The sequence below is a fragment of the Cnephaeus nilssonii genome (genome assembly GCF_951640355.1).
Source record: "Cnephaeus nilssonii genome assembly, chromosome: 13".
Classification (NCBI taxonomy): domain Eukaryota; kingdom Metazoa; phylum Chordata; class Mammalia; order Chiroptera; family Vespertilionidae; genus Cnephaeus; species Cnephaeus nilssonii.
The window spans coordinates 4,636,032-4,658,426 of NC_137084.1; the positions used below are offsets into that span (position 1 = coordinate 4,636,032).

The window sequence follows — 22,395 nt, forward strand, 5'->3', positions numbered from 1 at the left end:
CCCAGAGACCCCGCTTTGGTTCTCAGGGCACCTGAGCTCCTAGACACCACGCCCTCTCCCCCGGCCCCAGAGGCAAGTGCCCAGGGGAGAGGGTCTCAGCGGGGCTGTGTGGCTCCCGGGACCCAAACACCCTCTCGGGCTGCCCAGCACCCAGCGGTGGCCACACTGAGTGAGGGGTGCTGGGTGCTGGCTGGCAGCAGCGGGACTGGGGCAGCCTGTGGCTCAGGCCGCTGGCTCATCTGTCCCGGGACCTGCAGACCCCTCCCATCTGCAGCCTTCAGGAGCGATCTCCCTGCGAAACCTCCCGTTTTCACTGGTGGCTGAGAGTGAGTGCTGGGCTGCCCTGGGGTGGCCCCAGGGGAAGGCTCCGAAGCTCCTGGGGGCCCCACTAGGGGCACAGGCTCCGGGTCAGCACCCCTGGCCGCATCCGGCATCAGACCCCCGGCGCAGACACCTGCCTGGGAGGGCCTGCCCGGCTGGGGCCCCAGGTTACCCTCGGACCCGGGCCTGGCGGCCCCGCGGTGTCCCAAGGTCCCCTGCAGGGTCGCGTGCGGTCAGGGAGTGCGCAGCCCCCGCCCGCCCCTCGCCGCCCACTCGCCGCCGTCACGTTCCAGCGCCTGAGTCAGGCCGCGCGGGGCGGAGCGGGGAGGCGGCGCCGGCGCCCGACCCGACCCGGAGGCGGCACCAGGAAGCGCCGCCCCGGCCCCAGCCGCCATGTAACCGGCGCCCGGAGCCCGCCCGGAGCCGAGCAGCGCGGGGCCCAGCGACCCGCCCGCCATGGGGGACGAGGACGAGGACGAGGGCTGCGCCGTGGAGCTGCGGATCACGGAAGGTGGGGCGGGGCGGCCGGGCCCACGGGGAGGGGCGATGGCTGCCGAGGCCGGGGAGGGGTCATGCCCCGGCGGGGCTCATTCGCCCCCTGTGCCCACAGCCAACCTGACCGGGCACGAGGAGAAGGTGAGCGTGGAGAACTTCGAGCTGCTGAAGGTGCTGGGCACGGGAGGTGAGGACCCCCGCCCGCCGGGCAGATGTCCCCGGGCCGGTGCCCTGGGCCTCCCCCCTGGGCGCACCCGCCTGGGCCTGGGCCAGGCGACCGGCTATGCCCCCCACCCTTTCCTGGCACAGCCGCCTGCCCGCCCCGCCCTGCCGTGCCCGGGTTTGCATCCCACTCTCAGGGCCTCTCCTCCCGGCAAGGCCTCCCGAATGTGTCAACACCCTTGGGTGCCCGCAGCCCTCCCGAGGGTTAGCAGCGCTCCTCTCCTGGCTGCGCGCGGTGCCCGCTCCCCGCTCCGCAGACTCCCAGCTCAGGGGGCACATGCCTTCCCTGTCCGCCTGCACCTCTGCCTCCCTCTGGGATGTGCATCCTCTCAAACCAGCCTGATCGTCCCCAGGTTTGCACATGCCCCGCCCCCACCTTGCTCTGCAGGCCTCCTGGAGTTGCACGCCCCCCGCTGGCTCGCACACCCCCTCCCTGGCTCTGCCGAGCACCCTCCTGGTGCTGTGCACACCTCTCCCTTCCGCTCACCCAGCTCTTTCCTCCCATTTGCACACCCTTCTGGGTTGGCATCATTCCACATCCACCAGTCTGTACCACCCTTCTGCTCACAGCCTCCCCCTGCCCACTCCCTGCTCCACAGCCTACGGGAAGGTGTTCCTGGTGCGGAAGGCGGGCGGGCACGACTCAGGGAAGCTGTACGCCATGAAGGTGCTGCGCAAGGCCGCGCTGGTGCAGCGCGCCAAGACGCGGGAGCACACGCGCACGGAGCGCTCGGTGCTGGAGCTGGTGCGCCAGGCCCCGTTCCTGGTCACGCTGCACTACGCCTTCCAGACGGACGCCAAGCTCCACCTCATCCTGGGTGAGGGCAGGCACCTGCCGACCCCGGGGGCCAGGAAGGAGCTGGGGCCACTCGTGGGGGCTGCTCCCCAACCTCCGCTCTACCCCCCAGACTATGTGAACGGGGGCGAGATGTTCACCCACCTCTACCAGCGCCAGCACTTCAAGGAGGCTGAGGTGCGCGTGTACGCGGGCGAGATCGTGCTGGCGCTTGAACACCTGCACAAGGTGGGTGAGGCCCTGCCCCGTGCCTGTGGCCATGGCAGTGGTCCGGGCCTTCTAAAGGGCCCCCAAACAGGTCAGCCTCCGGGCTCTCTCCCCCTGGGCCTCCTGGGGGTGCTGGGGACCCGAGCTGCCGCCCGGGCCTCCTGGAGGGAAGGCCACAGCCCACCTGGCGGGGTCTCCCCTGGCACCTCCAAGGGGCTTTCCTCTCACAGGGAACTCGGGGTTGCCTTCTGGGGCCGCGTTCGCAGAACTTCCTCAAACCGAGACTTGTGCCTCGGCTTCCGAAGCCGTTTGAGACGGGGCTCTTCACACAGCTTTCCTGTCTCTGGGACCTCGGGGTCTGCTCCCCCCGGGAGCCCCCCACGGGGTCCTCCTTCCTTGTTTTTGCCTCTTAAATGGCCTGTTCGGTCCAGTGACTCAGTCCTCCCCGGCCCACTCCTGTCCTGGAGATCCCCGTCTCCTGAGCAGCGACCTGTGTGTGTGTGAGGAGGTGGAGGGTGGGGTGGGGGGGGGGAGGCTCAGTGCCCCTCCTGCTCCTGCAGCTGGGCATCATCTACCGGGACCTGAAGCTGGAGAACGTGCTGCTGGACTCCGAGGGCCACGTCGTGCTCACAGACTTCGGGCTGAGCAAGGAGTTCCTGACGGAGGAGGTGAGTGCAGGCAGGCCCGCATCCTGCACCCCAGGCACCCCAGGCCCGCATCTCCTCCCTGCTCCTGCTCCCGGCTGGCTCTGCGTTTCTCGGGGCGCAGCGGGAGACAGCCCCGCGCCCTGTGCTCAGGAAGTTGCCACTGCTCCAACCCTCACACTCACGTCTCACGAGTCCTACGCGGAGCCTTGGGAGTTGCTGGGTGTCCCAAATGGGTCCTCTCGCCCTCCCAGAAAGAGCGGACCTTCTCCTTCTGCGGCACCATCGAGTACATGGCCCCCGAAATCATCCGCAGCAAGTCGGGGCATGGCAAGGTGGGTCAGCAGGGGAGTGGGGGGTGGTGGCGGGGGAGGCTGGCGTGGCCGCGGGCCCTCACCTTGGCCGGCCCCGCAGGCTGTGGACTGGTGGAGCCTGGGCATCCTGATCTTTGAGCTGCTGACGGGGGCCTCGCCCTTCACGCTGGAGGGCGAGAGGAACACGCAGGCAGAGGTGTCCCGGTGAGTGGGGCCGGGTGCGGTGAGTGGGGCCGGGTGCGGGGGGAGGGGGCAGCCGAGGCGGCTGAGCGGGGCTGTGGGCGGGGCTCGCTGCCCCTGACGCCCCCCAAATCCTCCCAGACGGATCCTGAAGTGCTCCCCTCCCTTCCCCTCTCGGATCGGGCCAGCGGCGCAGGACCTGCTGCAGCGGCTGCTTTGCAAGGACCCCAGGAAGCGGCTGGGTGCTGGGCCCCAGGGGGCACAGGAAGTCAAGAGCCACCGTTTCTTCCAGGTGAGCTGCCGAGCTGCCCCCACCTCTCTGCACACACCGAGCCCGGCTGCAGCCCTGGGCTCAGGGACACTGGAGGGATGACTGGCCAATTTCACTTGATTTAGAAGAATCCCGCCCGGCTGGTGTGGCTCAGTGGTTGAGCGTGGACCTATGAACCAGGAGATCATGGTTCGATTCCCCGTCAGGGCACATGCCCCGGTTGCACACTCAATCCCCAGTAGGGGGCGTGCAGGAGGCAGCCAATCAATGATTCTCATCATTGATGTTTCTCTCCCTCTCCTTTCCTCTCTGAAATCAGTAAAAATATATTAATTTTTTTAAAAAAGAAAAAAATCTCCAGGTCAGAGAAGCAGGCTTATCTTCCCACCCATCTCTAGTGAAACTCAGGAGATGTGTGATCCTGGGGGAAAGAATTCTAGGTTCATCGGCTGTCAGGACTGCCAGGGACTTGGGAATGGGCTCGCCAGTCCTTTCATGGGATGGGTTCGGAGAGGGGAGGTGACCCACCCAGGATCGTACAGTGAACGTGTGGATCCGGTCACAGACCCCCCGTCTCCTGTCAGCCCAAATCAGCACGAAAAGCCACACTGTGGCTGTCAGCACCACCCATGCGTTTTGTTCTCTGTCCCTGTACAGTCCGTGCGCCGGCACTTAGATGGACGGTCAGTTAGTCGTGTGGGTTTTGTTCACTTGCTAGGAGCATGCGCAGGTTAGAGTGCAGAGCAGAGGGAATTTCTCCATGCGAGACCTCTCTGGCGGTGCTCTGCGTGGCCCGTGTCAGTGCCTAGCAGGATCCTGTAACAGTGCACACCTACTGTGTGTCAGCCTGCCGGGGCTGACCCGCAACCCTGAGCGACGGGTGAATGATTACTCTGACACAGGTTTGCTGTGAAAGAGAGGGCTAAGGGACTGCCTGGCTGTAGGAACCCAACAGCCTTGTTCGCCTGCCGCTTCGGGCTTTTATTGTGACAGCAGTTTGGGATAAAGTTTATCTTTTAGATACAATCAGCAGGGGAAGTAATCCTGGGAAGACACATGTGTCTGCAGTGTCCTTTAAGCAAGGACACCTAGAGATTAAGCGTAAAGATTCCGATGAACACCCGAGGGCCCGCACGTGCACAGACTTGTTTGGAAAGGTCAAGGAACAATGAGGGGCGGCCTTCAGCCAGCTCCCCTTTTCAGAATCCCCTCCTTACAAACTTTCCAACCAAGCCTCGTGCAACCCTGCATCAGCCCTTCGCTTGCATTACTTCACGTAACCCTCAGAACCGTCCTCTTTATTCTCATCTTTTTAATATGTTTTTATTGATTTCAGAGAGAGAGGTAGGGAGAGGGAGAGAGAGATAGAAATATCGATGATGAGAGAGAATTATCGATTGGCTGCCTCCTGCACGCCCCCTACTGGGGACGGAGCCTGCCACCTGGGCATGTGCCCTGACTTGGAATTGAACCGTGACCTCCTGGTTCATGGATTGATGCTCAACCACGGAGACACTATTCCCCTCTTTATAGACGAGGAAACTGAGGTTCAGAGAGGTTAAGTAATTTGCCCAAGATCACCCAGCCCAGAAGTGGTGGAGCTCAGGTTCAAACCTCTGTCAGGGTGACGTGACGGCCCTTGCTCCTTTGTTTACATGTGGGCATCAGATTTGCCACTTGTCTGACGTGACAAAAGCATCCATTTGCGGGCATTTGTTGGGGGGCAGGCACTCAGCACCCTTTTACGAGTGTCATCTCCTTGAGTCTTCCCTGCAAGTACCCGCCTATAGGGCCCTGGGAGATGCTTCCTCAGACCGGAATCTAGGTCTGCAGTGAAGGCGCCGCTTTGCAGGGGAAGCGGCTGAGCCAGCCAGTTTCCTTAAGGGAATTCCTCAACCCACCCTGAGTGCATGCTGGGCCCTGGGTGCTGGGACTGGGTTGATCAGTAGCCATACCAGAGAGACCCCAAGGTCTTTGAGGCTTGATGCTCAGAAGGGGTGTTCCCCTCACTCCCCCTTCTCTCAAGACAGCCTCTTTGGTGCTAGCAATGCTGAGGTCTCTGGTGGCAGAACTGGGGCCTTCAAGTCTAGGTCAGGCTTCTTGGCTTCGAGTGACAAAAAGTCCAACTCAGAAATGGTGATATCCGTGGAGTAGAGTTCAGTGCTAACAGTGGTCTAAACGCCCAGTGGTCTAAACAAGATAGAGGGCTATTTACTTCTTTATTTTCTTACGTAGAAGAAAACTAGAGGGCGGCAGGCCAGAGCTGCTATGGCGTCTTCCTGGATCCAAGCTTTTTTTATTTTTATTTTTTTAATGCCCCTCCATTGTTAGCATGGAGCCTCCATCCCCAGGTTTGCTTCATGGTCCAACGTGACTGCTGAGCACTTGCCATCCAGGCTGAGGTCCCGGCCGGAAGCAGGGAGGAGGAGGGGAAGGGTCAAAAGGGCATTTGCCAACTGTCCACCCTTCTCTGGAGGAGCTTTGCCTGGATTCCTGCCTCGCCATATTTGCTTGCAAGTCATTGGTCGCTCCTAACTATAAGGAAGTTTGTAAAAGATTGTCTTCGTTTGCACCTTGCTTCCTGGAATTAAATTGGGGCCATGGGGCCCAGGAAGACAGGGAAAAGGAATGTTGGGCAGGTGATGAACAGGCTCTGCCACACGAGCTTAAGTATAAAAGGGCATGTTTTAGCTTCCGTGAGAGAAAAGTTGAAGGAAAAGTGGGCTGGCTTCAGGCAAGGCTGCATCCAGGTGCTGAACCTACATCGTTAGGAATCTCTTTGTCTCGTGGTTGCGCAGGGACTTCATCCTCAGACCCCGAGGCTGTTCCCAGCAATTCCAGGCCTATGTCCTCTAAGATTTAAGTGTGATAGGGGGAAGATATTTGTTTTGCAAGCCACTTCTATCCAAAGTCCCAGAACTGATTGAGTGTGGTGGAGGGTGATTCTCCAAGGCATCAAAGGGAGGGAAATAGAAGCTGGGGAGGCAAGAAGAACACCTTCCCCCCAAATGCAAGGCCACCCGTTATTTCACTGAGGAGCTGAGCGGAGAGGGGATCCCCCTTCCTGCCCTTTGACCCTCAGTCTCTCATTTCTTCTTCCCAGGGTCTGGATTGGGCTGCTCTGGCTGCCAGAAAGATTCCAGCTCCATTCCGACCCCAGATCCGCTCAGAGCTGGATGTGAGCAACTTCGCAGAAGAGTTTACTCGGCTGGAGCCTGTCTACTCCCCTGCGGGCAGCCCCCCATCTGGGGACTCGCGCATCTTCCAGGTGAGTGAGAGCCAGCCCGGGCCCTGGCTGACGCGTGGGCACTACATAAACCCCGTGCTGATCAGGACTCAGTATCGCCCCCCAGGCCTCTCTGCTTGTGGGGACCTGGAGTTGTCAGTCATGGAGATCACCATGGCGGGACACGTCTTTGAACTTCATGGTTTGTCTTTAAATTCCACATTAATTTTCCTTTTACTCCATCATAACTCTTTATTGGTACATAAAAATATTGTTTTAAATTATCCACTTGCTTAAGTAGACACCTAGGAAGAGATGCCATATTTATCGCGTGGCTTTGTATGCCCATTGGCATACCGTATCACATTCCTGGGGGCACTGACCCCCTCCACCCAGTTTTAGCAGCTTAGGCCTGTTAGACAAGGCCAAACTCCTTTGCTCGGGATTCCAGGCCCTGCACGGTGCGGTCCCTGCTCTGAGCTGAGCCTCAGCGCTCGCTATCGCCCCACTTGGTGCTTTAGCAGCAGTGGGCTGTCAGGTTCCCCAACACACCCCTGCACCCTGGCACATGAGTTCCCTCCACCTGGAGTGCCCTCCCCACTGTCGCTCACCTGGCAGGCTCCCGCGGACCTTTCTCCCGCGGTGGCCAGTGCTGCCCCGGGGGAGGCTCCCCCACTCCCATGGCCCCGGCTGCCCCGGGGGAGGCTCCCCCACTCCCAGGGCCCCAGTGCTGCCCCGGGGGAGGCTCCCCCACTCCCATGGCCCCAGTGCTGCCCCGGGGGAGGCTCCCCCACTCCCAGGGCCCCAGTGCTGCCCCGGGGGAGGCTCCCCCACTCCCATGGCCCCAGTGCTGCCCCGGGGGGAGGCTCCCCCACTCCCAGGGCCCCGGCTGCCCTTGCCTGTGCACAGTCCCCTGCAGACAGCACCTCTGAGCACTTTGTCAGGTTGTGTCCTGGCAGCCCAACCGAGACGGCCTCCCCTGCTGTGGCGCTCCTGGAGGCGGGAACTGTTGTTTAATTTCCGCGTCCCCGAGCCCGGTGTGGGGCCTGGCTGTAGGGCCTGGACTATGTCTATTAAATAAGAATAGGCCAGTGTCAGCTATGAATGGGTCAGTGTCCTCTGGAAGCTCTCATGATGACAGCTCTCTGCTTGGGCGTCTCTCGATCCATTGTCTCAGAGTTCTGAGAAAGTTCTTCTTGCGAATGGATGGTTATTCTCATTCATTCACTCACTCACTCATTCATTCATTCATTTCATGACTCAGAAATATGTGCTGAGTGCCTACAATGTGCCGGGCACAGATCCGGGCACTGGGGATGAACCTAACAGGAAATGATCCCACCCACGTGGAGCTTGCATGCTAGCGCACAGGGGGCTGCATGTCCCTTGAATTGGCAGGACATGGTCCTTAGGAAAGGCAACGTGGTAACTCTGGTTTCTCTTTTCATTGCCTCAGAGCTCCCTCCTTGCAGAGGAGGCCAACGTTTGATTTGAAAGGAAGGAATAAAGATTTTTGTCCTCAGTGGGCACAGTTGAATTTTCATAAGTTAAACAGGCGTGATGCCAGGTCACAGTCCTTTCATGCATTGCCCGGCCCTCTTTGGGCCGCTGCATTGTGCCAGGTGATGCCTCCAAGGCTGCATCCAGGCGCTGAGCCTGCACCATGAGGAATCTCTGCCTCTCGGTTCTCCTTTCGGCACAGGCACTTCATCCCTAGACCCTCAGGTTGTCCCCAGTAATTCCGGCCCCACATCCTCTAAGACAGTGGTCGGCAAACCGCGACTCGCGAGCCACATGCGGCTCTTTGGCCCCTTGAGTGTGGCTCTTCCACAAAATACCACGTGCGGGCGCGCACGTACAGTGCGATTGAAACTTCGTGGCCCATGCGCAGAAGTCGGTTTTCGGCCTGGGCGAGTCTATTTTGAAGAAGTGGCGTTAGAACACTCAAGGGGCCAAAGAGCCGCATGTGGCTCGCAAGCCGCGGTTTGCCGACCACTGCTCTAAGATTTAAGTGGGGGTGGGGGGGCAGAGGGTTGGGTTACTGTAATGAGAAAGGTGGAGTCACAGACTGGTGGGGGACAGACAAACCCCAAGTGATCATAGAACAAGTTGGAATAAAATGTCCACACATCCTGCTGTGTCAGGATGCAAAAGCAACCCCCCCCCCCCACCTCTGGTCTGGGGTCTTCCTCTCCCTGCCCTCCTCCAGGGACCCCCCCCCACACACACACCTCCAGCCCCCCAATACCCATCCGCCCCTGACCCGCCTCCCTCCCCATCCAGGGATACTCCTTCGTGGCCCCGTCCATCCTGTTTGACCACAACAACGCTGTGATGACGGACGTGCTGGGAGCACCCGGCACCGGAGACCGGCCGGGCAGGGCAGCGGTGGCCCGCAGCGCCATGATGCAGGTAGGGAGGCTGGGCCATGATGCAGGTAGGGAGGCTGGGCCATGATGCAGGTAGGGAGGCTGGGCCATGATGCAGGTAGGGAGGCTGGGCCATGATGCAGGTAGGGAGGCTGGGCCATGATGCAGGTAGGGAGGCTGGGCCATGATGCAGGTAGGGAGGCTGGGCCGAGGATTCCGGACCTGGCTCTGCCAGGCGCGCCCAAGGTGTGACAGCGGTGAAATCCGGGACCCCTGAGAGATGGGGTGCGGCCCTCTGACGCGCCCCTGTGCCCCCAGGACTCGCCCTTCTTCCAGCAGTACGAGCTGGACCTGCGGGAGCCGGCGCTGGGCCAGGGCAGCTTCTCCGTGTGTCGCCGCTGCCGCCAGCGCCAGGGCGGCCAGGAGTTCGCCGTCAAGATCCTCAGCCGCAGGTGGGCCGGCCTGGGGCGGGCGGGCCGCGGAAGCGGGTCCGGGAGGGCGGGGCCCCAGGCCGTCCATTCTGACCCGTCTGCCCGCCCCAGGCTGGAGGCGAACACGCAGCGCGAAGTGGCCGCCCTGCGGCTGTGCCAGTCGCACCCCAACGTGGTGAAGCTGCACGAGGTGCATCAGGACCAGGTGGTGCCTTCGGGCAGGGATGCGGGAAGCGGGGGAGGAGGGCGGGGCGGAGGCGGGGGCCGTGGGCGGGGCTTGAGGGGCCGTGGGCGGGGCCGGGGGCCTGGGAGGGTTTGAGGGGAGGAGGCCTGGAGGCCTGGAAGCCGAGCTAGGGAAGGCCAAGGGAATGACATTTGAGGAGGTTGTGCAGGGGGCAGGGTTAAGGGGGCCTGGAAGGCAGGAGGGGTGGTTCTCACGGGCTGGGGGCGGGGCCGGGCCGTGGGCTGCCCGGTGGGTCCCAGGTGACCGGCCGGCCCGCCGCTGCAGCTGCACACGTACCTGGTCCTGGAGCTGCTGCGGGGCGGGGAGCTGCTGGAGCACATCCGCAAGAAGCGGCACTTCAGCGAGTCCGAGGCGAGCCAGATCCTGCGGAGCCTGGTGTCCGCCGTGAGCTTCATGCACGAGGAGGCGGGCGTGGTGCACCGTGACCTCAAGCCCGAGGTGGGCGCCGAACCTCGGCAGCGGGGTGGTGCGGGTGGTGGCGCGGCGGCGCGGCGGCCCGGTCCCTGACGGCCTCCGCCCCGTCACAGAACATCCTGTACGCCGACGACACGCCCGGAGCCCCGGTGAAGATCATCGACTTCGGGTTCGCGCGGCTGCGCCCGCAGAGCCCCGCGGGGCCCATGCAGACGCCCTGCTTCACGCTGCAGTACGCGGCGCCCGAGCTGCTGGCGCAGCAGGGCTACGACGAGTCCTGCGACCTCTGGAGCCTCGGCGTCATCCTGGTACGGGACGGGGTCCCGCGAGGGCTCGGGGTCGCCCAGTCGGAGGTCAGAGGCCTTCCTGATGAAGGGCCACAGGGCGCCAGGGGCAGGGGTCACCTTGATGGGGGTGGCAAGGTTTGATATGAGGCTGGGGTCAGAGGTTGAACTAACACTGAGGCGGGGTCGCACTGGTGCTGGGCTGGGCATCTGAGTATTCCAGTTGGAGGTCAGGGTCATCGCCCATGGGCCTGGGAGCGACCCTCCAGCAGAGGGTGCATGGTCCCGGGGTGGGCTGAGAGGGTCAGCCTTCTGGCCTCCCTGGGCCGGTCTCACTCCCCCTCCCCCCCTTGTCCCCCAGTACATGATGCTGTCGGGGCAGGTCCCCTTCCAGGGGGCCTCGGGCCAGGGCGGGCAGAGCCAGGCGGCCGAGATCATGTGCAAGATCCGCGAGGGGCGCTTCTCCCTGGATGGCGAGGCCTGGCAGAGCGTGTCCGAGGAAGCCAAGGAGCTTGTCCGAGGTGCGGAGCCGGCACAGGCTGTCTTTGGGGAGGGGGAGGCCCCGGGTCATGCTGGGATAGGGATCACCCCTGGTCCAGTGTCCTGGTCGGGGGGAGAGTGGGGCTGTGAGGATCGCACACCACCCAGTACTCCCCACCCCGCCTCCAGGGCTCCTGACCGTGGACCCGGCCAAGAGGCTGAAGCTCGAGGGCCTGCGCGGCAGCTCGTGGCTGCAGGACGGCAGCGCGCGCTCCTCGCCGCCGCTCCGGACGCCGGACGTGCTCGAATCCTCGGGGCCCGCCGTGCGCTCGGGTCTCAACGCCACCTTCTTGGTAAGGGCGGGGCCCTCGGGTGGGTGTGGGGTGTGGACAGACCTGGGAGGCGGGGCCCTCGGGTGGGTGTGGGGTGGACGGACCTGGGAGGCGGGGCCCTCGGGTGGGTGTGGGGTGGACGGACCTGGGAGGCGGGGCCTGCGGGTGGGTGTGGACGGACCTGGGAGGCGGGGCCCTCGGGTGGGTGGGGGGTGGACAGACCTGGAGAGGCGGGGCCCTCGGGTGGGTGTGGGGTGGACGGACCTGGGAGGCGGGGCCTGCGGGTGGGTGTGGACGGACCTGGGAGGCGGGGCCCTCGGGTGGGTGGGGGGTGGACAGACCTGGAGAGGCGGGGCCTGCGGGTGGGTGTGGGGTGGACAGACCTGGAGAGGCGGGGCCCTCGGGTGGGTGTGGGGTGTGGACGGACCTGGAGAGGCAGGGCCTGCGGGTGGGTGTGGACAGACCTGGGAGGCGGGGCCTGCGGGTGGGTGTGGGGTGTGGACGGACCTGGAGAGGCAGGGCCTGCGGGTGGGTGTGGACAGACCTGGGAGGGGGGGCCCGCGGGTGGGTGTGGGGTGTGGACGGACCTGGAGAGGCAGGGCCTGCGGGTGGGTGTGGACAGACCTGGGAGGGGGGGCCTGCGGGTGGGTGTGGGGTGTGGACGGACCTGGAGAGGCAGGGCCTGCGGGTGGGTGTGGACAGACCTGGGAGGCGGGGCCCGCGGGTGGGTGTGGGGTGTGGACGGACCTGGGAGGCGGGGCCCGCGGGTGGGTGTGGGGTGTGGACGGACCTGGAGAGGCGGGGCCCTCGGGTGGGTGTGGGGTGGACGGACCTGGAGAGGCGGGGCCCTCGGGTGGGTGTGGGGTGTGGACAGACCTGGGAGGCGGGGCCCTCGGGTGGGTGTGGGGTGGACGGACCTGGGAGGCGGGGCCTGCGGGTGGGTGTGGGGTGGACGGACCTGGGAGGCGGGGCCTGCGGGTGGGTGTGGGGTGGACGGACCTGGGAGGCGGGGCCCTCGGGTGGGTGTGGACGGACCTGGAGAGGCGGGGCCCTCGGGTGGGTGTGGACGGACCTGGAGAGGCGGGGCCTGCGGGTGGGTGTGGGGTGTGGACAGACCTGGGAGGCGGGGCCCTCGGGTGGGTGTGGGGTGGACAGACCTGGGAGGCGGGGCCCTCGGGTGGGTGTGGGGTGGACAGACCTGGGAGGCGGGGCCCTCGGGTGGGTGTGGGGTGGACGGACCTGGGAGGCGGGGCCTGCGGGTGGGTGTGGACGGACCTGGGAGGCGGGGCCCTCGGGTGGGTGGGGGGTGGACAGACCTGGAGAGGCGGGGCCCTCGGGTGGGTGTGGGGTGGACGGACCTGGGAGGCGGGGCCTGCGGGTGGGTGTGGGGTGGACAGACCTGGGAGGCGGGGCCCTCGGGTGGGTGTGGGGTGGACGGACCTGGGAGGCGGGGCCCTCGGGTGGGTGTGGGGTGTGGACAGACCTGGGAGGCGGGGCCCTCGGGTGGGTGTGGGGTGGACAGACCTGGGAGGCGGGGCCCTCGGGTGGGTGTGGGGTGGACAGACCTGGGAGGCGGGGCCCTCGGGTGGGTGTGGGGTGGACAGACCTGGAGAGGCGGGGCCCTCGGGTGGGTGTGGGGTGGACGGACCTGGGAGGCGGGGCCCGCGGGTGGGTGTGGGTGGACAGACCTGGGAGGCGGGGCCCTCGGGTGGGTGTGGGGTGGACGGACCTGGGAGGCGGGGCCCTCGGGTGGGTGTGGGGTGTGGACAGACCTGGGAGGCGGGGCCCTCGGGTGGGTGTGGGGTGGACAGACCTGGGAGGCGGGGCCCTCGGGTGGGTGTGGGGTGGACGGACCTGGGAGGCGGGGCCTGCGGGTGGGTGTGGACGGACCTGGGAGGCGGGGCCCTCGGGTGGGTGGGGGATGGACAGACCTGGAGAGGCGGGGCCCTCGGGTGGGTGTGGGGTGGACGGACCTGGGAGGCGGGGCCTGCGGGTGGGTGTGGGGTGGACAGACCTGGGAGGCGGGGCCCTCGGGTGGGTGTGGGGTGGACGGACCTGGGAGGCGGGGCCCTCGGGTGGGTGTGGGGTGGACGGACCTGGGAGGCGGGGCCTGCGGGTGGGTGGGGGGTGTGGACAGACCTGGGAGGCGGGGCCTGCGGGTGGGTGGGGGGTGTGGACAGACCTGGGAGGCGGGGCCTGCGGGTGGGTGGACGGACCTGGGAGGCGGGGCCTGCGGGTGGGTGTGGGGTGGACGGACCTGGGAGGCGGGGCCCTCGGGTGGGTGGGGGGTGGACAGACCTGGAGAGGCGGGGCCCTCGGGTGGGTGGGGGGTGGACGGACCTGGGAGGCGGGGCCTGCGGGTGGGTGGGGGGTGGACGGACCTGGGAGGCGGGGCCTGCGGGTGGGTGTGGGGTGGACGGACCTGGGAGGCGGGGCCTGCGGGTGGGTGGGGGGTGGACGGACCTGGGAGGCGGGGCCCTCGGGTGGGTGGGGGGTGGACAGACCTGGAGAGGCGGGGCCCTCGGGTGGGTGGGGGGTGGACGGACCTGGGAGGCGGGGCCTGCGGGTGGGTGGGGGGTGGACGGACCTGGGAGGCGGGGCCTGCGGGTGGGTGTGGGGTGGACGGACCTGGGAGGCGGGGCCTGCGGGAGGCTTGGACTCCACGCCCTGGAAGGTGCGGTGGGCGAGCTGAGTCCTGGTCTCTGGCCTTTGGTGCTGGGGGTCGGAGGCCAGGCCTGTTGGCCTTGACCAGGTGGCTTGGAGGGAGGGTCCGGGAAGGGGAGGGGGACGCTAGGGTCTAGGGTGAGGCCCGCCGTGTCGGGGACTCAGCCCACGTTCCCGCAGGCCTTCAACCGGGGCAAGCGCGAGGGCTTCTTCCTGAAGAGCGTGGAGAACGCGCCGCTGGCCAAGCGGCGGAAACTGAAGCTGCGGAGCGCCGCCGCCTCCCGCCGGGCCTCCCCGGCGCCCGCCGCCCCGGGCCGGGCCCCCGCGGCCAAGGGAGCCCCCCGCCGAGCCCACGGCCCCCTGCCCTCCTCCTAGCCCCGCACTGTGACCCCTTCCCCGCAGGGCTTGACCTGGCCTCCACTCTTGGGCTCCGCTCCCCGCCCCCACTCCCAGACAGAGCAGAGTATTTTTATAAGCAGAGAATTTTTTATGTCTTACCAGATAGAGATGCAGGGAGGGGGGGCCGCGGGGGGGGGGGGCTCTGCGGGGCCGCCTCAGGAGCTGCTCCTGCAGGGAAGGGCTCCTCCCGTTTCTAAGCACTGAGGGGCCCCTGGGAGAAGCTGGGCCTCTCCCCTGCCTTCCCCGAGGCCCTCAAGCTGTCACTTTATGAACTGTCTGTGCAATTACGTCCACCAAAGACCTGTGTTGGGGGGTTCAGGGAGAGGCCTGGGGGACCCCCTGAAGCATTATTGCCTCACTTTGTGTCACCTGCTTCTCTCCTGTTGGGGCTAAGGAAGGAGGTAGGCGACCCCCTGAAGGGGGGGCCCCTTCTTACCCACCCCTCCCCTTTGGCACAGCTGCCCCTGGCGGGGTGGGGTGGCTTGGGGTTCGCGGGCATCCACAGTCGCTGCCTCAGCTCCTCTGGGAGGCTGTGCCTTTGACGTTAAAATAAAAACCCGCCCAGTGTGTCTGTGGCATCTGGTATTGACGGGGTGTGTGGGGCAGAGGCCTTGGGGCAGGCAGACCAACAGCCCGTGGGGCCTGGGGCAAACCTCCTTGGCCAGAGGATACCTTCTTTGACCTTGGCTCTTGCTGTGGGCTGTGGGGGACCAATCATCTTGGGTGTATACCTGGACAGCTCTGCCACGCACATTTACAGTTCTCTTGGTTGAAGTCATAGAAAACCCACCCTCACCTTGCTTCAGAAGAACAGGAATTTCAGGCTCTTGTAATTACTCAGTCCAGGGGTAGCTTCAGGCAAGGCCTGATCCAGGTGCAAATGTGATCAGGACTTAGCTCCCCAGTCAGCTTTTTATCCTGTTTTCTTGGTGTTTTGCAGCGGGGGCGGGGATGGGGGTGGGGGTGGGAAGAGTCTCCTTTTGACCCTGACATGGGTTCCAGGTGCTCCAGGGGCTAGTGGGAGGCACTGTTGAAAGCTTTCTGTCGTAAATGCTGCGGAGACAAGCAGGTTTGTACATACATCTGTGCATTAGAATACACCATATTAGTCACCCACGTAAGAGGACAATTCAATGGTTTTTGGGGTATTCGAGCTGTGCAACCATCACCACAATCTAATTTTAGGACAGTTTGTCACCCCCCCCCCCCCCCCCTCCAAAGAAACTACCATTGGCAGTCACTCCCCATTTCCCCTCAACACCCCAGCCCTGGGCACCCTCTCATCGAAGTCCTGTCTCTATAGATTTGCCTACAGACTTGGATAGACACTTGGACATAGACTTTCAAATAATCCCTGGTAACTATTCCACTGACAGTCTCAGAAGCAGGACATGAAAAGGCCCCTGTCATCATATGGTCACAAGCACTGAATATTATCATTTTAAAACCTATGCTAATCTGGTGGATGAGAAATGGTTTCTCATTCTCAACTTCCTTATCCTTCATCCCACACGAGTCACAACCACTGTAAGCAGGTGTTCTGGGCCTCATTCCAGGGGCGAAGGAACTGGGGCTCAGAGGTTGGGAATGACACCAAGAGGAGTCTGGTGGGTGGGGAAGGGCTGGGGCTCAGAAGAACGAGCCAGCTCTGCGTGGTCCCACCTCTGCTCCGTGTGGTCACTGCGGGTTGGCCTGGGCCGCAGGCTGCACAGGGTGTGGACCGGCAGGGTGCCGGGAGGCCGGAGGCAGGGAGGCCGGAGGCAGGGAGTGGGGAGGCCGGAGGAAGGGAGGGTACTGGCAGTCTGCTCCACCTTGACTTTGACCTCTGACCAGCCCAGCTTACATGGGGCTGTCTCTTTCAGGACAGCCGAAAGAGCCTCTAATTCTACTCTTAGAATGGCCTTGGAGAGCAGCTCGGACTCCTGGCTCTGTTGAAATGCTGATGCCCCCGAGAGGGCTTGACAACCCTGCACACTTCCCAAGCTCGCTCACTTCTGTTAGAACTGAAGTCGGGCTGCCGCTTTCTGCCTGTACTCCGCACAACCACCCTTCGACTCTGGGCAAGTTGTGCCTCATTGTTGCGTGGGGCTCTCTGAGAATATTCCACAGTGATGCAGTAGGGATTGCAAACTGGCCGCCTGTGCCTGGCATACAGAGACTGTTTTTGGTAGCACATGTTTTACAATGAGAAAATGCAAATAGAACTCTGGATGTTTGACTTTTATTGATAAACTAGAAGCCCGGTGCACGAAATTCGTGCACGGCAGGGGGTTGTCCCTCAGCCCAGCCTGTACCCTCTCCAATCTGGGACTCCTGGAGGGATGTCCGACTGCCCGTTTAGGCCCGATCCTGGTGGGATTGGGCCTAAACGGGCAGTCGGACATCCCTCTCACAATCCAGGACTGCTGGCTCCCAACTGCTTGCCTGCCTGCCTTCCTGATTGCCCCTAACCGCTTCTGCCTGCCAGCCTGATCACCCCTTAACCACTCCACTGCCAGCCTGGTTGATGCTTAACTGCTCCCCTGCCAGCCTGTTTGCCCCCAACTTCCTTCCTCTGCCAGCCTGGTCACCCCTAACTGCCCTCTTCTGCAGGGTTGATCACCTCCAACTGCCCTCCCTTGCAAGCCTGGTCCCTCTCAACTGCCCTCCCTTGCAGGCCTGGTCCCTCACAACTGCCCTCCCTTGCAGGCCGGGTGCCTCCCAACTGCCCTCTCCTGCTGGCCATCTTGTAGTGGCCATCTTGTGTCCACATGGGGGCAGGATCTTTGACCACATGGGGGCAGCTATATTGTGTGTTGCAGTGATGATCAATCTGTATATTACTCTTTTGTTAGATAGGATAGAGGCCTGGTGCACGGGTGGGGGCCAGCTGGTTTGCCCTGAAGGGTGTCACAGATAAGGGTGGGGGTTCCCTTGGGGTGTGGGGCGGCCTGAGCGAGGGGCCTGTGGTGGTTTGCAGGCTGGCCACGCCTCCTGGCAACCCAAGGGGAGGCCCTGGTATCTGGAATTTATTTTCCTTCTACAATTGAAACTTTGTAGCCTGGGGCGGCAGCCATTTCTGGGGCGGCAGCCATTTCTGTGGCAGTTAATTCACCTTCTACAATTGAAACTTTGTAGCCTTAAGCGGGTGAGCCCGGCCAGGGTGTGCAGAAAGCTTTGCTTCCCCTGTTGCCGCCGGCAACCCTGGCCTGCTCTCTCAAGCTCCATTCTGCCGCCATTTGTTTCAATTTGTTTACCTTCTACAATTGAAACTTTGTAGCTTGAGTGGAGGTTTAGGCCTGCAATGGCTATGGAAAGCTTGGCTTCCTCTGTTACCTGGGAAACCTTGCTCTCTCTGGCTGTAGCCATCTTGGATTGGGGTTAATTTGCATACTCGCCCTGATTGGCTGGCGGGCGTGGCTTGGCTGGTGGGCGTGGCTTATGTAGCAGAGTGATGATTAATTTGCATATTACCATTTTATTAGAGAGGATTGCAAGGGCTGGCAGCCCTGGGGCAGTCTTTATGCATGGCCTACTCAGCTGGAGCAGAAACGTGTGGCCACAGAGACAGGGCCTCTGCTTTCTAGTTTGCCACAGTCCTCACCACTCCCTATCGCTCACGCCAGTTCTGTTCCATTTATTTCCCTGGACCCTCTCGTATTTGAGTTTGTAACTCTGATGTAAACAGTTTCCTTCCACATTTACGGCTGCACAAAAGTGGAGTTTGTAAAATGTCAAAGATGCTCCTTGAATCTTTTTTTGGTTACCAAATTTAATTTTAGTTTATATTTGTGAAAAAATAAACTTATGTGATTCCAAAGTCAAAGGATACAAAAGAATCCACAGTGGCCCTAGCTGGTTTGGCTCAGTGGATGGAGTGTTGGCCTGCGGACTGAAAGGTCCTGGGTTCAATTCCAGTTAAGGGCACATGCTCAGGTTGCGGGCTTGATCCCTAGTAGGGGGTGTGCAGGAGGCAGCCAATCAATGATTCTCTCTCATCATTGATGTTTCTCTCTCTCTCCCTCTCCCTTCCTCTCTGAGGCCCTTTTGTTACCTGAGGCCCCAATGGAACAGTCCTTGTGCAGTCTTTCAGGCATGTTTTATGGGTAGTCAATCCAGTATAATAATAGTAATAATAATAACAACAACAATATATTTTCAAAATATTCACCTTCATAGAATGTTAACATTAGAAAAAAATCAGAAAACAAAAAAGGAAAAAAAGAAAGGAAAATCATCTGGGGCATTAGTCTCCATAGATACTTTGTTAGTTCATATTTCATGCCTTCTCTTCCAGATTTTTCTTTCTTTTTTTAAAAATATATTTTCATTGATTTTAGAGAGGAAGGGAGAGGGAGAGAGAGAAACATCAATGATGAGAGAGAATCATGGATCATCTGCCTCCTGCATGCCCCCCACTGGGGATCGAGCCCGCAACCTGGGCATATGCCCTGATCGGGAATCGAACTGTGACCTCCTGGTTCATAGGTCGATGCTCAACCACTGAGCCACACCAGCTGGGCCAGATTTTTCTTTACTGATGGAGACTTTTAATGGAAACGGCATAAAAATGTAAACAGCTTTTATAGCCTGTCTTAAACTCAAATGGAATGTATGTCAATGACATTCGCATTGTATGGATATGTTAGGATTTATTTAGACGGCTCTATTCTTGGCTACTTGCAGTGTTTTCGATTCCTTGCTATTTTAAACAGTGCTGCATGAACATCCTTGGGCCTGCACCTTTGCTCACCTGTCCAAATATTTCCTTAGGATACGTTTCCTCCAAGTGGAATTAACAGCTACAGGATATGCCCACGCAAGCACATTTTAAAGGCTTTGATATATATGATCAAACTGCCCTTTAGAGCGATCCCATCATTTTATCTGACTGGCGGCCGCTGGACAAGATCCAAGGCGTGCCGTCTCCTTGGAAATGGAATGATGCGTCTCCCTCAGAGTGTCCTTGCTCGCCTGCCTGCTCGCTTCCCGGGCAGAGCGGCTGGTGGTCCCGGGGCCTCTCCCCGGCCTGGAGTCTGAGTGGGGGAGGCCTGTGACCCATCGGAGGGGTGGGAGGAAAGCCCCTCTCTCCCCCCTCCAGGCAGGGATAGGCTGGAGCATCCGTGAGGAGGCGGAGTTCCTAGGAGAGGGGTGCGGGGAGGGCAGCGGGGCATGGCCAGGAACCCCTGAGCCCAGCAGAACCTGGGAGCGGAGCAGCAGTGGGTCCAAATCCTGGCACTGCCCTCCCAGGTAGGGCTTGGGTCCCCCCTGCCTCTCCGTGAAGTGGGGACAGGACACCCCGCCTCGGAGAGGGGCGGTGCAGCAGGGCCCCGGCGAGGCCCCCGCACCCTGGGAGCCGCCGCTAATCACAACTTGTTCAAAACTTAAGAGAAACGGGGCTGTCAGGATTGGCCCAGGTATGCTGCTGGCTGCCACCCAGGTCTGGGCAAGAGAGAGGGCACTCTCCCCACCCTCCGGCGGCTGGCAGCCGCAGGGCCCTCCTTCCAGCGCCTCCTGCGTGCCCCGTCCTGGCGGGGGGACCAGATGGGCGCCGGCCCTGCCGCCGACACCGCGCTGTCTCTCTCCGCTTTCCCGGCCTGGCGAGGCGTGGGCAGCTTGGGAACAAGCAACCAGCTGGGAGGGGGTGGAGGTGGGGGTGGGAACACACCCCGTGTGTGAGGACACGAATGTGGGTGCATGGGAGTAAATGCGTGTGAGCGCATGGAGGTGTGAGTGAGAGGGTGTGGATGTGTAGGAGCGCGCATGTGAGCAGAGCGCCGTGCTGGGTGAGTGTGTAAGAGGCTGTGAGTGTGCATGCATGTGCGGGGAGTGTGCATGCATGTGCGGGGAGTGTGCATGCATGTGCGGGGAGTGTGCATGCATGTGTGGGGAGTGTGTGAGCATGTGCGGGGAGTGTGCATGCATGTGCGGGGAGTGTGTGAGCATGTGCGGTGAGTGTGTGAGCATGTGTGGGGAGTGTGCATGCATGTGTGGGGAGTGTGTGAGCATGTGCGGGGAGTGTGCATGCATGTGTGGGGAGTGTGCATGCATGTGCGGGGAGTGTGTGAGCATGTGCGGTGAGTGTGCGAGCATGTGCGGGGAGTGTGCATGCATGTGCGGGGAGTGTGTGAGCATGTGCGGGGAGTGTGCATGCATGTGCGGGGAGTGTGTGAGCATGTGCGGTGAGTGTGCATGCATGTGCGGGGAGTGTGTGAGCATGTGCGGGGAGTGTGCATGCATGTGCGGGGAGTGTGTGAGCATGTGCGGTGAGTGTGCGAGCATGTGCGGGGAGTGTGCATGCATGTGCGGGGAGTGTGTGAGCATGTGCGGGGAGTGTGCATGCATGTGCGGGGAGTGTGTGAGCATGTGCGGGGAGTGTGCATGCATGTGCGGGGAGTGTGTGAGCATGTGCGGGGAGTGTGCATGCATGTGCGGGGAGTGTGTGAGCATGTGCGGGGAGTGTGCATGCATGTGCGGGGAGTGTGCATGCATGTGCGGGGAGTGTGTGAGCATGTGCGGGGAGTGTGCATGCATGTGCGGGGAGTGTGTGAGCATGTGCGGGGAGTGTGCATGCATGTGCGGGGAGTGTGTGAGCATGTGCGGGGAGTGTGCATGCATGTGCGGGGAGTGTGTGAGCATGCTCTCACTCACACCGAGGCAGGCACAGAGCGCAGGGCAGAAGCTCTGCGGCCAACACCGGCGCCGCAAGGATTTGTGGGACTTTGTTGACCGCAGGGGTTTGTGGGACTCAGACCCGGACCCAGACGGCTGGGCCTCGGCCCCGTGCAAAGCCCGGCCCCCCCAGTTCTCAGCGGGGACCGCCGTTCCTTCGGGATTTCTGAGGACACGGCGAGGGCTTCTCAGCAGGAAGCGCACGGAGACCGTTTCCACAGGGGGGTCTCCCCGCAGCCCCAGGGTTGGCGGCGGCCCGGCCGGGGCGGGGGGGGGGGGGGGGCTTGCCATGGTGGAGTGCTCACACCACACCAGGCATGGGCGGTGTGTGTGTGTGTGTGTGGGGGGGTGTCTCCCGCTGCTCCCCTCTTGGACCTCCCAGTCGCTTAGACTCCCTGGGCCCAGGAGACCGCCCTGCTGAGAGCCAGACTCTGGGACACCCGAGACCACCAGTTGAGTGACAGCAGGGGCGCAGGCCCCCTTGGCGGAGGCACGGTGGGTTAGTGCGTTCCCGGGCCGTCGGTGCAGCTGAATCCCGTTTCTGGGGGTGGGGTCGGGACTCTGCCTTAGTAGCAAGCTTCCCTGAGGCCAGGTTTGCGCCCCAGAGCTGACCAATCCCCTGAACTCTCCTGACCCGGGACCAAGGCCCCCAGAGGGGAGGGGGACCCACCCGCCGCCCCAGGGCTGCAGAAGGGCAGAGCCAGGCTCCCAGTGCCCTCCTGCTCTCCTGCTCCCCGGGCGAGCTTCGTGCAACGTGGACTTTCCCACAGGACGCGGATCCCGTTTTACGGCAGGCGCTCTCAGAAACCAGAGTCTCTACCAGCGGTTCTGGAAGGAGGGTGTGCTGCGCGTAAGGGGTGTCTGCCCTGCCCTCCCCCATGTCTGTTATTTCCCTGCCCAGCGGGGTCAACAGGTGCCTGGCAGGGCCTGCTCAGTGACAGATATCCCCGCAAACTTGCCCCAGGCGGGCGGGAGGCCACTGGGCAAAGGGCTGGGAGGAGCTGCCTCTGAGCCCCCAGCCCTTGGGACTGGCGGGTCGGTGGGGAGGAGTCCCAGATGCCACGCAGGGGGTGCTCTTCAAGCTTCCTCACAGGCTCCGGTGCCCGCTTCTGCCCCGCCCGAGGCTCCGGGCTCCGGGCGGGAGACCCGGAGGAAGTCTCTAGCTGCCGGTGGAAAGAGGAGGTGCTTTCAGGATATTTCCTTCAACAACAGGGTAATCATGACGCTGAACCCATGTATCGAGTCTTATTATGTGCCAGGCCCTGTGCTAAACCCCTTCTGTGCCATCCCGATACAAGGCAATGCCATTGTCACTATTGCTGTCTGACAGGTAATAGTAATTGTTAATGTTACTGGGCACCTGCCCTGTGCCAGGAGCCAGGCACGGGGCCCAGTGGTGCCCACAGGTAATTTCATTTCATGAATAGGGTCTGCATTATTATCAGGTGTTA

At 62.3% G+C, this 22,395-nt stretch overlaps 1 protein-coding gene across 3 annotated transcripts; it reads left to right on the plus strand.

Moving 5' to 3' along the window:
• Positions 1-675: 675 nt before the first annotated feature.
• RPS6KA4 (ribosomal protein S6 kinase A4) lies at positions 676-14,854 on the plus strand. Of its 3 annotated transcripts, none has more exons than XM_079788089.1 (17): positions 676-832; positions 932-1,003; positions 1,638-1,856; positions 1,947-2,062; positions 2,602-2,709; positions 2,940-3,020; positions 3,100-3,203; positions 3,321-3,471; positions 6,554-6,718; positions 8,960-9,088; positions 9,364-9,497; positions 9,588-9,681; positions 9,985-10,158; positions 10,248-10,442; positions 10,780-10,939; positions 11,088-11,251; positions 14,075-14,854. In XM_079788089.1, the coding sequence occupies exons 1-17, from the start codon at positions 778-780 to the stop codon at positions 14,267-14,269; spliced, it is 2,316 nt and encodes a 771-aa protein (XP_079644215.1). In that variant the 5' UTR covers positions 676-777; the 3' UTR covers positions 14,270-14,854. The 3 variants fall into 3 exon arrangements, with proteins under 3 accessions (XP_079644215.1, XP_079644216.1, XP_079644217.1); XM_079788090.1 differs by having other exon boundaries at positions 9,385-9,497; XM_079788091.1 differs by having other exon boundaries at positions 713-832; positions 932-957.
• Positions 14,855-22,395: the final 7,541 nt, after the last annotated feature.